This window comes from Melanerpes formicivorus, unplaced genomic scaffold (assembly GCF_026170545.1).
Source record: "Melanerpes formicivorus ecotype bairdi unplaced genomic scaffold, bMelFor1.0.p_v2 SCAF_8, whole genome shotgun sequence".
Classification (NCBI taxonomy): Eukaryota; Metazoa; Chordata; class Aves; order Piciformes; family Picidae; genus Melanerpes; species Melanerpes formicivorus.
The window spans coordinates 19,524,083-19,539,560 of NW_027142360.1; the positions used below are offsets into that span (position 1 = coordinate 19,524,083).

At 58.4% G+C, this 15,478-nt stretch overlaps 2 protein-coding genes across 2 annotated transcripts; both read left to right on the forward strand.

Annotated features, from left to right (window-relative positions):
- Nucleotides 1-809: 809 nt before the first annotated feature.
- Nucleotides 810-12,226, forward strand: SH3BP1 (SH3 domain binding protein 1). The gene is made up of 18 exons (XM_068142400.1): nt 810-2,019; nt 3,839-3,881; nt 4,244-4,348; nt 5,187-5,263; nt 5,556-5,667; nt 5,760-5,836; nt 6,486-6,621; nt 7,170-7,238; nt 7,589-7,679; nt 7,953-8,095; nt 8,174-8,285; nt 8,375-8,456; nt 9,162-9,242; nt 9,340-9,456; nt 9,822-9,919; nt 10,112-10,241; nt 10,412-10,527; nt 10,989-12,226. Exons 1-18 carry the CDS (start codon nt 1,958-1,960, stop codon nt 11,339-11,341), a joined length of 2,004 nt encoding a protein of 667 aa, XP_067998501.1. The 5' UTR covers nt 810-1,957; the 3' UTR covers nt 11,342-12,226.
- A 431-nt stretch (nt 12,227-12,657) lies between these two features.
- PDXP (pyridoxal phosphatase) lies at nt 12,658-15,043 on the forward strand. The gene is made up of 2 exons (XM_068142401.1): nt 12,658-13,234; nt 13,502-15,043. The coding sequence occupies exons 1-2, from the start codon at nt 12,658-12,660 to the stop codon at nt 13,825-13,827; spliced, it is 903 nt and encodes a 300-aa protein (XP_067998502.1). The 3' UTR covers nt 13,828-15,043.
- Nucleotides 15,044-15,478: the final 435 nt, after the last annotated feature.

The following is a 15,478-nucleotide window of genomic DNA, read 5'->3' on the forward strand; positions in this document are numbered from 1 at the left end:
GTCCCCTCTCCCATGAGCAAGGAGAGGGCATGGTGGAAGTCCCCCAGCTGCTCTCAATTCCTGTTTGAGAGCAGAGTCACTTCCAGGCTGCGAGCTGATTGCAGCCCACTTCCTCCCTCCCCGGGGAGCGTCTTTGGGCAGGGGTCGGCGTTTCAGGGAGCAAGGCTGAGCTGGTTTTGTGCCCTGCAGGGCTGTTTGCAGCCTCTTCACCGACTTTAACGGCACTTCCTCCTCTTCCCCGGGGCTGCCTCGGAAGTGGCTCTAGGGGGGCGTTTTACTGCTGGGTTGCAATGAAGGCAGTCTGTTCTGGCAAGCAGTACCCCGAGGCTGAGAGCAGATCTCGAACTGCATGGGAGGAAAGGGACCACAGCTTTGGTCAGTGAGGGGCTGGAGGTGATTTTCTGTGTCTGCAGCAGGTACTTAAAAGTCCTTGCTGGCTTTCACCAACCACAATGCCTGTTAGGAGCACCCCCAGAGCTCCTGGCTGTGGGATCAGATGTGCTTGGCCACAGGTGTAGAACAGCCTGATGTTTTGGGCAGGGAGAGGGGCACTCCCTCATCCAGTCCACACTTGGAAACAGCTGACAGCACCATTTAGTTTTACTTTCACTGCAGATTCATTCTCAGTGGAGACTCACTCTCCCTTCCTGCTCCATTCCCACCATCTCCCTACGCCCCAAAAGGATCAGAGACCAGCAGCCCCCAAATTACTGCTCATCAGGCTTCAGGCCACAGCGGGAGTGGCCCCTTTCACCTCTTTTTTCCTTTGCTACTTGTATCATTTGCCTACAAGCTGACCACTTCCTGCCTGGGCTCAGGTGCTAGTTCCTTGGCCAGCCATATAACCCAACCAACAGCAACCTCCATTCTTAGTGCAGGCGGAGGAAAGTCCCAGCTGCAGAGAGCCAGAGATAAGGAGAGGTTGAAATCTCACACATCCAGGAGCAAAAGTGGTGGTGGGGTGGGAGGCATTGTTTTTAGAAAGGGGGACAAAAGTTAAAACAGATGAGCCCTGGTGCAGCTCTGCAGAGAGCAGGCAGCAGCCAAGCCTGGGAACCAGGCGTTTGTGGTTGCTGTGCAAGCGTGTGCGGGCGCTGCTGCTCTGCACTTGGCCCAACCACCCCACTCAGAGGAGCTCTGCCAGGGAGCAGGGAGGAAGAGGCCCACCCTAGGGCACAGGGCAACAGCCCTTGGCCACAGCTTTGCAGTGGCTCTGGAGAGCCTCAGTGACAGCAGGGAAGGCAAAGTGGGGTGCAGAGCGCAGGGATGGCTTTGCTGCCTGTCCTGCTTCTGTCGTGACAAGAGGGACATGTTGCAGGGGGAAGAAGACGGAGCCGCACCCGTGAGCCTGGAGTGGGAGTCAAGGGGTGTTGGCAGAGGCTGGGTGACCAGGTAGAGCCGGATGTACATCAGGCAGAGGCTGCCCAACAGCACAGCTGGTGGTGGGCAAGGCAAGGAGGGGAAAATAACAGCCTAGCTGAAACGGAGTGACAGAGCGTGGGCCCTTCGCTCGGGCTCGGCAGCGGCGTGTGCTTGTCCTGCCTTGTTACGTGTTTGCTGTAATAATATTTCCCCTTTAAGGCTGGGCTGAAGTTATTTATACTTGTGGGGTGGTGACAGGAACACAGAGCAGGAGCCCTGAACTGCTCTTACCTGATCTGCGGCAGAGGGGAGAACAGGAGGAAGGAAGCTCAGAAAAGGAGAGGGAACAAGCGAAAGGAGTCCAGGAGAGGGGAAGAGAAAGCAGAGACGGCATCCCCGGGGAGGGCTGAGGGAGGGCACCAGCCAGGGTGACAGAAAAAGGGAGAAGGAGGAAGAAGGGAGAGGTCCTGAGGGAAAAGCAAGGGGCAGAGCAGCTCTGGGGAGCCACCAGCATCCGATGCCAAGTGTCAGCGAGGGGCGCTGAGCGGGCACAGCCAAGCGGAGCAGCCCTGGTGGCCTCTTCCCGGCTCTGAATATGATGAAGAGGCAGTTCCATCGGATGCGGCAGCAGCTGTCCCACCCCAACAGCACCGCCCGGTAAGGACCTCACTACGGGCGCCAGAAGGCTGGCAGGGTGCGGGATGCGCTTCGTGGAGGGCTTGCACTGAGGCTGGGCTGAACTCCCAGGGCCAGTGGCCAGGGAGGAGGGGGAATGGTGCTGGGTTTAGAGCATCTTCAGCATGAGCCGAGGGGCTGTGGCTCGCTGGTGCTTGCAGGGCAGCACTGGAGCTACGCTGGAGCAGGGACATGATCCCTAAGCCTGGCCAACAGAGACTGTGTCCACCTAGAAACAAGTCTTTCCCAAGCCTGGCTTTCCCAGGATGTGAGGGCAATGGGGAGGGACCTGCCAGCCCCAAATTCTTGGTTCTGCAGTGACAGGAGGGTGTTAGGAGCTGGAAGCTTCCCCCTGCACTGACCCTGGGTTGCCCCATATAAGCCAGATGCCCTGCCTAGCCCTGGCCAGCCCAGCAGCATGAGTGTCCTGAGATGCCTTTCAAGGAGAGGGTCAGGGATCCTCAGAAGACCTATGGAGGACTTACAGCTTTACAGAAACCTCTCTGCCCCGTTCTACCTCCACCGCTTCCTTATTTTTCTCTTTGGCTTTCCAAACCTTTGCCCTTGCAAAACTCAGAACTGAAATTACAGGGCTTCCCAGCCCCCTTGCTCTCTCTTTCCTGCAGCCACCTCCACAGGTTCCCCAGCACCAGGAGGCTGAGCAACACCAACCATGTCCCCTGGACCACTGAGGTCTTTCAGCCAGCCCAGCAGCCTGGCTGCAGGGAAGCTTCTAGGCAGCCTCTTGCTCTTCTTGCATTCCCCAGAGGGAAACGGGATCCTCTTTCCCATCCCTGCTCCCTCAGAATGTCTCATCTCCATGTTGGATGTGCCTCCTTTTTGCTCAATGCCAAGCTAGCAGGAGGTCTCAAGCAGCTCATGCAGCCTAGGAGCAAGTTCATCACCCGCTGCAGAGCCTGCCCTCCACGGGCCACGACCTCACGTGGTTTTGCTTGCCTTCAACCGAGCCGCCCCCATTTCCTGTGGCTCCACGGCCCCGTCCCACATCAGCTCTGGTGGTGAAAAGAGAGAAACATCAACTGGAGAAAAGTAGCAGCAGCAGCAGAGGGAAAGCAAATAGGGTTTGTAGGGCAGTGGCAGTGGGCCATGAAGCGAGGTTTCCTCTATTGGAGGCATCAGGAAGGCCTGGTGGTGACGGTGGCTGCTGGGGTTTGAATCTCGTTTTGAGCAGTGTTTGCTGCAAACCAGAAGTTGCCTTTGCCAGTTTAGTTTCTAATTGCTACTACAGAACCAGTCAGAAAGCTGGGCTTGAGCAGGCATTTCTGGAGGGGTTGGTGCTGGTCTCAGTCCTCAGCTTGACGACAAAGATATTCTTGCTCCAGCGGCAGTGGCCCCACAGCTGGTGGCTTCCCTGGCCTGCAAAGACATGTGCCCGGCTCCACCAACACTGTCCTGGGCTTGCTTTCAGAGGAGAGGAGGACATTCAGGGCTAGACAGTGTCACCAATGAACATTCCACCCCTGCAGGGCTAGGCACCAGGTCTCCAAAACTTAGGTCCCGTCTGGACGTTTTGACTGTGGTGCTGTGAACTGGAAGCCATGCCTGACGGGGTGTCCACCAGCCAGCAAGGTTGGCTGCCTTGCCCTGCTCCTGCTCCTCTCATCCCCTTGGCCTCATTCTGCCTGTAGCTTTGTGTACAGTGGTCCAGGCCACAGCCAGCATCTCCTGCTCCCCGGGAGCCCAAAGCAGGGCAGGTGGGATACATAAGGACCAGCTTTCTCATGGAGGCTGTGCAGAGGTCACCCCCATCTGCTGATAGCTCTTTCTCCTTCTTCCACAGAGCCCAAGAAGCAACTGAGCTCCTGCCAGAAGATCTGCTGCAGGTGAGGGGCAGGCTGGGCTGCAGGCATGTGCCTGCTTGTGCCTGGGCGTGGGACCCTGCCCCGATCCTGCCTGCGATTTGCCCTGCTGGCACGTCCCAGTCATGGGGCTGGGACCTGCCTGCCTGCTGGAGGGTGATTCCAGGACCACAGAGTTAAGGGAAGGGCAGACTCCTGCTGTGGGAAAGGGCTTCCCCAGCTGCACACAGAGGGATAAACCCTGACCAGCAGCTGTACTCCCTTTTCTCTGGACTGAGGATGCTGGGCAGGCCATCCACGTTCAGAGCCGGGTGTGGTGGAGAGATGGCCTTGGGGTGCCCACAGCTGGCAGAAGGGCTTCCCCAGTCCCCCCTTTCTTCCCCCAGATCGAACAGAGGATTGAGCCAGCCAAGAGAGCAGCTCACAGCGTGTCCAAGAGGCTCCAAGCCTGCCTGCAGGGGCAATGTGGCTCCGAGATAGACAAGCGAGTGGTGAGTAGAGTCCTCCCACTGCAGACTGTGCCTGCCTCAGCTCTGTCCCCTGCCAGCAAAGGGACACAAGGCCCCTGCTTTGCAGGCTTTGCCACAGGGTGGCCCAAAATCCAGCTCAGGCCCCACCTCCAGCAGTTGTCCAGCAGCAGGTGCTCGGGTGGAGCAGAGCAGGACAGCCCTGCCAGCCTGCTGGGACAGATGGTGGTTTTGCATCAGAAAAGCCTCCCCAGCCCTGCTGCCTGTGTCCCTTCCTGAGCCCCTGGGAACCTCTGGCACACATGGTGGCCTGCAGTGAGGAGCACCATGGCCTGACGGTGCCACCACTACCTCCTTGGGTTGAACCTGCTTCCTGGCTGGTGCTCACCAGCCCTCCTTAGGAAGCAAACAGTGGATCTCCCTGCTCTTTCCTTACCCTCCCATGATCCTGTGGTCTCCACTCTTTGACAACCTGACAAGCCCCACCTTGACTTAATTATTCTCAGAGATCAAACTGCTCCACACATTTGAAGCCATGGCAGGGCTGGGCTGGGTGAAGGGCCCCATCAGTGGCACAGTCCTCCACAGGAGATGATCTGAGAGAAGGCTGGAAGTTTTCTAGCTAACTCTTGAGCCTTGGTGCCTTGTTCAGCCAACTGGATCCTGACTGTAGCTGAAGGGACATCCAAAGGGCCCTTCCTTAGGCTGCAGGGCCAACAGGGCTGAGTGGGCCTGGGGAAGATGTGGAGACCCAGTGCATGGTTTGACCACTTGCTCCTGTGCCATGGTGGCATGCTTTATGGGGAGGCAACTGCCACATTCCAGCTCACCATTCCTTTCCCAAATCCTTGGCTCTGTGCAGAAGAAGCTGCCCTTGATGGCTCTGTCCACGACGATGGCTGAGAGCTTCAAGGAACTGGACACAGAGTCTAGCCTCGGGTAAGCACTGGAGAGAGAAAGTGCTGTGGGTGACCCCAAAAGATGCCAGACCCTGGCATCAGTGTCCTGTCTCAGGGACTCATTCAGCCAAGCTGAGCTGCCAACCCCTGTCCTCAGAGCAAATAATGACACTGAGTGAGAGAGGGGACAGCCATCACTTCAGCCTCCCATCGGGCTGATGGGGATGTGGGTTGGCTCAGGGCCCCATGCTGGTATGGGTACAGTGGGGAGTACTGGCTCAGAAGGTAGTATGGCTCCAGCCAGCAGTCACCTCATCTCTGTCCCCACACAGGAAAGCCCTGGAGATGGGCTGCTGCATACAGAGCTCACTGGCCAAAATCCTGGCTGAGTTTGAGATCACCCTGGAGCACGATGTCCTGCAGCCACTCAACAAACTCAGTGAGGTAGCCCTGGCCACCCTTCCAGTTCTGCTCTCCCATCCCACTTTCCCTGTCCCCAGTCCTCTTCCACTCACTCTGGCCCCTCTCTCTCCCAGGAGGAACTTCCCATCATCCTAAAGCACAAGAAGACACTCCAGAAGTTGATTTCTGACTGGAACACAATCAAGAACAGGTATGGGGCACACTGCAGACCAGGGCCAGGGCATGCAGGGCACAGCCCCCAGCCAGGCTTGGGGAGAGAGGAAGATGACTGCCCTGGGGAATCGATTTCCAAGAGTTGGGGGTGAAGCTGAAGAGGTGAGAGGTCTTTGGGAGTGCCCAGCCAGCCCCTCTCTGTGGGTGCCTCCCATTCTGGACTGTGCTGCTGGTTCCATGGCCCAGGAGAGAAAGGCAGTGCCGTTGCCAAAGGCAGCAAAGTGCCCTGACACCCCCAGTGCCAGGAAGATCATCCCAACCCTTGCAGGGTAGCCCATGGCATCATGCTGGGTTTCTCTGGGTCATTGATGGCTCATTTCCTCCCTTGGAGTAGGGAGGCTAGGAGAGGAGTGGACATCTCAGGAATGGGGCTTGGGAAGAGTTCTGCAGACCCTGGGGTCAGCCTTGCTGAGTGCTCCCTGACTTGACCAGGTCACACTCCTTGATGTGACAGTGTCCCTGTCTATGGGAGGGAATTGAGAGGTGCTGGCCTAGGAAAACCACCACAGAGCAGTACCATGACTTGCTGTTCTCATCATGAGCCACATAGCCCTTCTGCACACCCATCCTACTCCTTGTCCCTGACACTAAGGCCATTTGTGTACCTTTTCTCTCACACCTCAAAGGCTGAACCAAGCTGCCAAGAGCTCCAGTAACAGCATTGGCACTGGTGCTGGCCCTGGGGCATCTTCTGCTGCCAACAAACTGGAGATCCTGAAGGAAGAGGAGGAGGAGGTGAAGAGGAAGGTGGAGCAGTGCAAGGTGAGAACATCATTCACTCTACCCCACAGCACAGCTGCAGGGCTAGAGACCTACTGCCCTCCACTGGCTCCATCTAAGGTGACCCCATGCCAAGAGAGATGCAGCCAGCCAGCAAAACTGTCCCTTGAGAGGCAAAAACAGGGAGATGCCCCGAGGCCAGGGAAGAAGAGTAAAAGATTCAGAGCACAAGCTGGTGCAGAGAGGAGGCTCAGGGGGATATGGTAGGGAGTTTATGGGATCCTCTTGGTCTGGGAGCCTGCCAAGTTGCCATCTCTACTGAGTGATAGGGGACCTTCACATCAGCTTCCACACCCCTGCCCTCTTACTCTGAAGAGCCCTGTGCCTTGTCTGGCAGAGCCCATGGGCTCACCAGAGCTGGAGGTTCAGGCAGCTCTTGTCTCTGAGCCACTTGTGCTGGGACCCTGGTCATAGGGCAGGCAAGAAGGAATCCCCTCAGTCCCAGCCTGCCTCCTCACCACCCCCACAGAACATGTCTGGGTACCAGGGAGGAGGTGAAAGATTGTTCTTCTCTGTGTCTCCCTTCCCAGGATGAGTACATGGCTGACCTCTACCACTTCTCCACCAAAGAGGACAGCTATGCCAGCTACTTCATCAAAGTAAGTCCTCTCACATGCTCCTGAGCATAAATATCTCCTGGGGTATATCTAAGCTTAGCCTTGTTCCCACAGACACCAAGGCCTCTGCCCAGGGCAAGGCACAGTCCCAGGCACTGTGCACTGTGGGTTAATGTCACCATTAGCACCAACTCTGAACAGAGCAGCTTGTCCTGTGATGCCTCCTCTCCAATTTGCCCTCTACATGGTCCCAGGAATCCTGGGGGCATTCCACTTACAGCTCCCTCTTCACTCTGTCCATGTGTGGGTTCAATGTCCTGAGGGTGGGAATCTCTTCAAGAGGGCCTAAATAACTGCTAACCAGCATTGTTCACCTGTGCCCTGTCTGGCAGCTGCTGGAAATCCAAGCCCAGTACCACCGGCAGTCCCTGACATACCTGGACTCTGCTCTGGCAGAACTGAAGGAAAGCCACAGCCAGACAGGTACCCACTGGCTCTCCATGCAGCTCAGGGAGGGCTGCAGCTTGAGCCTGGGGAATGTGAGCATGACCATAAGGCTGGGAGAGGCAGGTTTCCCTTCCCTGCACCTGCCATAGCCTCCCACTTGGGCTAGTGGGATGGGGATGCTGCCTGCCTTGCTTCTGCCTCTGCACAGCCAGGCTCAGCTATGAGTGAAATGTCACTGTGGCCAGATGCCAAATGGCCCTGGTGACCACAGTCCCTCCTGACATTCACCTTCCCATCTCCCTGTTCCAGAGCCCTCCTTCAGTGCAGACACCTCGGTGGCAGGGTACTATGGGGTACCTCTCGAGACGCACCTCAAGAGCTTGGGCCGGGAGATCGCACTGCCCATTGAAGCCTGTGTCATGATGCTGCTGGCCTCTGGCATGAGGGAGGAGGTAGGCAGTGCTCCCCTCACCTCCCTCCTCCCCAAAATGTAGCCCCACACATCTCTTCCCTCTTTGTCCCATCCCCAGGGACTCTTCCGGCTGGCAGCAGGCGCCTCAGTGCTGAGGAAGCTGAAGAGCAGCTTAGCCAGTGGCTCCAACGCTCTGGAGGAGTTTTACTCAGACCCCCACGCTGTGGCTGGTGGGTGCTGGTGAGGCAGGGTGGGGGGACTCGGTCAGGCAGTCCCTGCCTTCCCCAGCCACCATCAGCCTTGCTGCTCCCCTTCCCAGGTGCACTGAAATCCTACCTGCGGGAGCTGCCACAGCCTTTGATGACCTTCGAGCTCTATAACGAATGGGTCAAAGTGGCCAGGTGAGTTTGGGCGTTGGGTGCAACAGCCTGGCAAGGCTCAGAAAGCCCCCAGACACCCCCTTTCCATCCCTCCCAGCACTCAGAGCGGAGGTGCTTGGCTTTGTTTGCTAAGTGGGGTGGTATGAATGCAGCACCTGGTCTGTCCCATGCTTAGCAGAAAGCCTCAGGGCCCAAAGTCTGAGAGAACAGCAAGAAAAGGCATGGCAGGGCAAGGGCAAAGGCTGCAGCCCTTCTGATGGCAAGAACAGCTTAGTCTGTGAAGACACATTTGGCATCAATGCTGTGAGCCCCATCTTACCAGCCCTCAAGTCCATTTTGGCCTCTTGCTTTCAGGATGGAAGGGGCTGTGGAAGAAGCAGGGCAAAAAGCCTGGGGAGAAGAGGAAAGAGGTTCTGTTCAGTGCTAATGAGCCCCACAGTCACAGTGAAATAAGGAGGCTGCTCATGGCAAGGTGGTGCTCACCCCCAGGCCCACCTACAAGCTACATTTGTATCACCACATTAAATCCCTCTGAGCCTTTGGGGTGCAGTTACGTCCTCTGTGGATGCCTGCCTTAGCTGCCCAGGAAAGGCAGCAGCAAGGCATTTCCACCCCCAGCGCTACAGCCCACACAGGGCAGCCAGCCCTTGCCTTCCTCCCTTGCACACTGTGCCCTTCTGTTTTAAGGAGCAGGCTGAGCTCTCCACTCCTTCCTCTCTCTTGCAGCTTAAAGGATGTTGAGAACCGTGTACAAAGCCTGCGAGACACCTGCAGCCACCTGCCCCGGGAGAGCTACAACAACCTCAGGTGCTTTGCAGGGACAGGGCTGGAGCAGTCACCTGGGGCAACCATCCCCTCCCCAAATCTGTACTTACCGCCCCCTCACCCTCCCTTTACCCCACAGGTATCTGATCAAGTTCTTAGCCAAGCTGGCTGAACACCAGGAGGTGAACAAAATGAGCCCCAGCAACATTGCCATCGTGCTGGGCCCCAACCTACTGTGGTCACAGCAGAGCACAGGGTAAGGCCTGGCTCAGAGGGGTGGGAGGCAGCTACACAGCCCCACTTGGGGTGCTCTCAGCACAAGCACCTTGGGAAAAGCTGATCCAGCAGCCTTCAAGCTGATCTACAGCAGTTGCAGCTTCTCCCATCCTCAGGTCCTGTCCCCTGTCCACTCAGTCCCCCTCACCAAGCACATGTCTTCTTAGCCACTCTGAAAAGCAGCAGAGGAGGAGGCTGGGACCCAGAGCACTTGTGGACAGCCTCCAACACCAAACCAGGATTTCCAGGATGAGGAACAAGGCCTGCCCCCTCAGGAATGAACACCCAAAGTGCTGATGCCTAGAGAACCCTTTTTCGATGCCTTTCTCACCCTTCTCTCTTCAGAGATGCTGTGCAACTGGACTTGGCCTCAGTCTCCTCCATCCAGGTGGTCAGTGTGGTGGAAGCCCTCATACAGAACGCAGACACTCTCTTCCCTGGAGGTAAGGCTAGGGCCTTGCTTGGGGTGTCGTAGCCCAGGGTAAGTAAGGAGGAGGAGAAGAGGAGAGGACATTTTTCCATTCCCAGGAGGAGGGAAGCAGGGAGGCTGCTCCAGTTGCCCAGTGTGGAGTCACTGGGGGAAGCTTTGGGTGGCAACACTTCCTTGTGGGGTCATCTTCTTTCTCTCTACCCAGAGATTGACTTCAATGTCTCAGGCATGTTCATGCCACCTGCAAACAGTGGACTGGGTGAGGCCACGCTTGTGGAAGAACTGTCCCCTGAGCCCCCTCCGGCTGGCACCCCCACTCTTCTGGATGGAGAGGTGTAAGTCAGGTGGGAGCTGGAGGCTTTGGCTGTCCCAGCTCTCCCCATGTCATTTCCCCATCCCACCTCACACCATGGCCTGTGCCCTTACCAGGCAGACACGAAGTACCTTGGGGCCAGGACCACTGTGCCTAACCAAAGCCTGATTTTTTCCCCCCTTCTACACATAGCACCTTGAGGGACCCTGAGACCAAGTCCCAGCCAGCACCTCCAGCAGTGACCAGACCATCTCCTGAAACCACAGGACCACCAGCTCTGCAGAAAACTGAGGACAGCACCCACAAAGGTTAGGGTGCCCTGGACAGCACCATGCTTGGGAGATGATACCACCCCAATGGCAGTCCTTCCCATTTCCCACATAAAGGATGCTAGGAACATGCCTGCCCACAAACAAGAGGACAGGCCTGTGGTCCAGGCAGCATAGGCAGGATCTAGCCTCTCACTGCATATTCCAGCCTCAGGCAAAGTGGGACTGCAGGGGTGGAGGTGGACATCACTCCAGTGTGGGGGTGAATACCTCCTGTTAAAGAGGTGTCAGAAGCTCACAGCCCCTTGGGAAGGGTTGAGGGTGGGAAAAGCTTGGCTTGTTTGCTCAGGTCTGCAGTATGGGAGCCTGGCAAGAGGAAGTTTGTTGATCAGTCTGCCTTTGGCCCCCTGCCTGACCCCTGGCTGGGGCTGCAGCCCCCCTCTGCTCTGGGGCGAGACCCTGGCAGAGGAGACCCCAGCCCAGCCCAGCTTTCTTTCCAGGCAAGCGGCCAGCTCCAGCCCGACCCGTGATGCCACCACCCGTGGCCCAGCCCCGGAGCACAGCTCCTGCCCCGGCAGCCCCTGAGCAGACACGCAGCCCCAAAGCCCGGCCGCGGCGGACAGCCGGCCTGCCCAGCCGGGCCCCCTCTGTCCCACCGCCTCTCCCTCCCCAGCCTGCACGTCGCCTCAGCCGAGAGGCCCCGGCGTCCCCTAGGCCTCCCACCGGCCAGGCCGATGGGGTGGCTGCTGTGGACTGTGCCCCGGGAGCCGCGGACGAGGGGCAGCCACTGCCTGCCCGAGAAAGGAGCCCCCCAGCTACACCACCACCAGCAGCACAGCCCACGGAGAACTGAGCAGGGCAGGGGGCACGGAAGCACTGCAGGGCCAGGAAGATGGCAGCCGGGGCCCTTCTGCAACCCAGCGGGCACTGTGGAAAGGCTGGGGTGGCATGAAGGACAACGCACCTCTCCAACTCTTCCGTCTTGCTCTGCCTGCCTCCCCTCACTCTCCCCTATCCAGAGCCTTCCTTCTTAGAATCATAGAACCAACAAGGTTGGAAAAGACCTCAAAGAGCAAGTCCAACCTGTCACCCAAGACCTTATGACTACTAGACCATGAACCAAGTGCCACGTCCAATCCCCTCTTGAACACCTCCAGGGATGGTGACTCCACCACCTCCCTGGGCAGCACCTTCCAAGGGCTAGCAACTCTCTCTGTGAAGAACTTTCTCCTCACCTCGAGCTTAAACTTCCCCTGGCGCAGCTTGAAGCTGTGTCCTCTTGTTCTGGTGCTTGTACCACCCTGTCCCTCTGCCAGGGCCCGGCCCCTCCTAAGGAACACAGGTCCCTGTCCAGACTGCCCCGACCTTGGGTCAGCCACGTCTTCAGGTTCCCGTGGGGGTCAAGAGGGGAGGCAGGGGTGACACCGGGAAGCTCCGAGGCACTGCCTGCAGACTGTGGTGTGGTAGGGGCACCTCGGCTCAAGGGGGCTGTTTACAGGTTCACCAGCCGCAATCCCAGCCTCTTCTGCCTCATTTTGCCTTAAAATGCGTGCCCTCCGGAACACAGGGGCACGGGCATGCATAAATAATAAATATATTTTGCAACTTAATTAACGTAAGGAGCTGGTGTCACAGCCGCAGGCAGGTGTGAGCACGCCGCGTTTGGCAGCCCGAGGTTCTGGAGTCCACCCATCCCACAGGATGCAGGCGGGAGGAGGGAAGGGGAGCTCCCCGTGGACGCCAGCGCAGCACGGCGCAACCCTAGGGTGGGAGGGCTACCCCGACCCGCGGAGGCACACTTGCCAAGGGCTAACGCGGCCCCGCTGCCCACAGGCTTCACCGGGCAATAGGGGGCACCCTGCCGCCACGCGTTCACCTGGGGGAGGTGGTGGCTGGGGAAAAGGTGGCTTTAGCCAATCGTCAAGCGCGCTCAGGCTCTGTTCCACCTCCCCACCGCCTCCTTCAGCAACTGACAGGACGATACGGCTGTCACTTTGCGAGATGCTCGGCCCTGCCCCGTCCTCTCCAGAGCGACAGGGTAGCGCTGCTGCCGCTCGGCGTGCTCCTCGCCTCCTATTGGTGGAGGTGGCCGGCCAGGGGGCGGTGATTGGCGGGCCGGGGGGGCGGGCCTGGCCGTGGCAGCCGGCCGGCTGCAGCGGCGGCAGCGGCATGGCGAGCTGCCGGCGGCTGAGCGGCGCGGGGTTGCGGGAGGTGCTGGGCCCGGCGCAGGGGCTGCTCTTCGACTGCGACGGCGTCCTGTGGGCGGGCGAGCGCGCTGTCCCCGGCGCCCCCGAGCTGCTGGAGCGGCTGCGGCGCAGCGGCAAGGCCGCCCTCTTCGTCAGCAACAACAGCCGCCGCTCCGTGGCTGAGCTGGAGAGGCGCTTCAGCCGCCTCGGTTTCCACGGCGTCCGTGCCGAGCACGTCTTCAGCTCCGCGCTCTGCTCCGCGCTCTTTCTCCGCCAGCGCCTCCTCGGCGGCGGGGGGAACGGCAGCGGGAATGGCCGTGTCTTCGTGATGGGCGGCGAGGGGCTGCGCGGCGAGGTGCGCGATGCCGGCCTGCGCCTGGCGGGCGAGGGCGAGTCAGCCACCGCCGAGCCCGTGCGGGCCGTGCTGGTGGGCTACGACGACCAGTTCACCTTCGCCAAGCTGGCGCAGGCCTGCGGCTACCTGCGCGACCCGCAGTGCCTCCTGGTGGCCACCGATCCCGACCCCTGGCACCCTCTCAGCGACGGCCAGCGCACCCCCGGTGAGCCCGCGCTCCCCTCCCTCTCTTCCTGCCCCGGGGGCGTGCGGGGGGCCAGGGCCGGCGGGGCGGACCTTGGTTGGGGGTCGCTGTCCCAGCCCCGGACCAGGTGGCTCCGTGAGCAGGACGGGCAGGGCTGACCTTACTTACCTCTGCCAGATCCCGAAGCCGTGTTACCAGCACCCCTCATGCTGTAGCGGGACCCAGGGCCACCGCTGGCAGCCGGATAGCCCCGCGGCTACGATTTTTTCTCTCCTCTCTCCCTTTCAGGGACTGGCAGCCTCACAGCTGCGGTGGAAACCGCTTCGGGCCGCAAGGCGCTGGTGGTGGGGAAGCCAAATAGGTACATGTTTGATTGCATCGTGGAGCGCTTCGGCGTCGACCCCTCTCGCACCCTCATGATTGGAGACCGACTGGAGACAGACATCCTCTTCGGCAAGAACTGCGGCCTCTCCACCATCCTCACCCTCACAGGTGTCTCTCGCCTGGAAGAGGCGCAGGCCTACATGGCCAGTGACAGCGCCGCCGCCAAGGATCTGGTGCCCAATTATTACGTGGACAGCATTGCAGACTTGATACCAGGCCTGGATGAGTAGTAGTCTGTACATGTGAGGGCAGAGGGGTCAGGTTCCCCGTCCCAGATCTCCATCCGTTCCCATTTCTCTCTCACTGCCCTACTCCCTCAGTTCCTGATTTCTTCATGTTCCAACGCCCTTCTTTGGGGGCAACGTGGAGTGGGTTATCAGGAGGGGGCAGGTCATGTTGTCTCCCTTCTGCTTAGAGTTACTCATGATGGACAGAGTCCTCTCCCTCATGCCAGCTGACAGCATCACTGGGGGAAAGCTGGAGGCCTTGAGGCTGATAGGGGTGTCAAGCAGTGTGTCTGTCTGGCTTCTCCCCCTGCAGGGATTAGGGACTGGCTGGCTTACTATTATTTTTCTCTTAGATAACCAGTGGCAGCCTTTTACTGCTGTTCCTTCACTCCCATAAATCAACTTCTGAGCTGCACCCCTGCAGTTCTTGTAACTCTTTCCTTGCCAGGCAACTGGCTGGCACTGTCAGCCACCCAGTCTCCATCAGTGCCAGGGCATGTGGAAGGAGTGTGCCAGAGCTCTGGAGTGATGAATGAGAGCATCGCTGCCTCCCACAAGTGTAAGAAAGCATTACCTCATCTCTTCTCTCCCCTGTTCCTTAGAGATGTTGCCCCCACCACCCCTCTGCCCTGACTCAGTTAATAACTGTGCCAGTATCCATCTGAAGGCCAATTGAAAGGGAGGAGACTGGTTTGAGGGTATCTTTTGTGCCAAACACACAAGCTGTGACTGCACGTAATGGGTTTGCAGTTGTACCTTGGTTTCAGATGCCCGTTCCAAAGGGGCTTGTGAAGGAGAGAGGGCTCCTAGACCGCAACAGATCAGCAGTGGTGGACTCTACAACTCTCCCCAGTTCCCCCTCCTCAGCTGGATTCTGCCATAGTACGGTGAGAGCAGAGGGCTGGTGGGGGCCTGAGCTGCAGCTGCTGGTGTGTGGGTGAGATGGTGATGGTATTGTCGCTGCTGTGGGTGTGTCACAGCCCTCAGAGTCATTCCTTGCTGCTTTGTCTTTCTACATTTGTTTGGGTTCTTTTTAATTTATTGATCAAAATTATTTATGGTTCAAATATTGTATTCTTTGTATAAACTATGCTGACTGGTTGCACCAAGGGGACAGGAGGCAGTGGCTTTGGGCCTCCCTTGCTGTCCGTGTCCCATGTTGATGTTCTTACACTCACCGTGTCTCTGTATATAATAAAGTGTGAGCGTAGGCTGGAAATGGCCTCCTTTCTTCTCTTGTGCTCCCACCAAAATGAAAGTGGCTTAGGGATCTTTGAGTCCTCAAAGGTGAGGATGTGACCAGAGGGAATGGAATAAAGCTGGAGGTGGGGAGATTCAGGCTGGACGTGAGGAAGAAGTTCTTCACCGTGAGAGTGGTGAAGCCCTGGAATGAGTTGTCCAGGGAGGTGGTTGAGGCCCTGTCCCTGGACGTGTTTAAGACCAGGCTGGATGAGGCTCTGGCCAGCCTGATCTAGTGTGAGGTGTCCCTGCCCATGGCAGGGGGGGTGGAACTGGATGATCCTTGTGGTCCCTTCCAACCCTGACTGATTCTATGATTCTATGACAAGGCCTTTTCTAACTCAAGGGGGTGCTGCTGGGCAGACAAAAGAGGGGTGGAAGATGTCTTGTGAACAGTTCTCCAGCTGCTGTTTGC

Bases quoted from the DNA above. Each gene is read 5' to 3' on its own strand.
- PDXP (XM_068142401.1), top strand. From the start codon at position 12,658: ATGGCGAGCTGCCGGCGGCTGAGCGGCGCGGGGTTGCGGGAGGTGCTG. The intron at 13,235-13,501 runs GTGAGCCCGCGC...TCTCCCTTTCAG, and splicing joins CGACGGCCAGCGCACCCCCG to GGACTGGCAGCCTCACAGCT.
- SH3BP1 (XM_068142400.1), top strand. From the start codon at position 1,958: ATGATGAAGAGGCAGTTCCATCGGATGCGGCAGCAGCTGTCCCACCCC. The intron at 7,239-7,588 runs GTAAGTCCTCTC...CCTGTCTGGCAG, and splicing joins ATGCCAGCTACTTCATCAAA to CTGCTGGAAATCCAAGCCCA. The intron at 10,528-10,988 runs GTTAGGGTGCCC...CTTTCTTTCCAG, and splicing joins TGAGGACAGCACCCACAAAG to GCAAGCGGCCAGCTCCAGCC.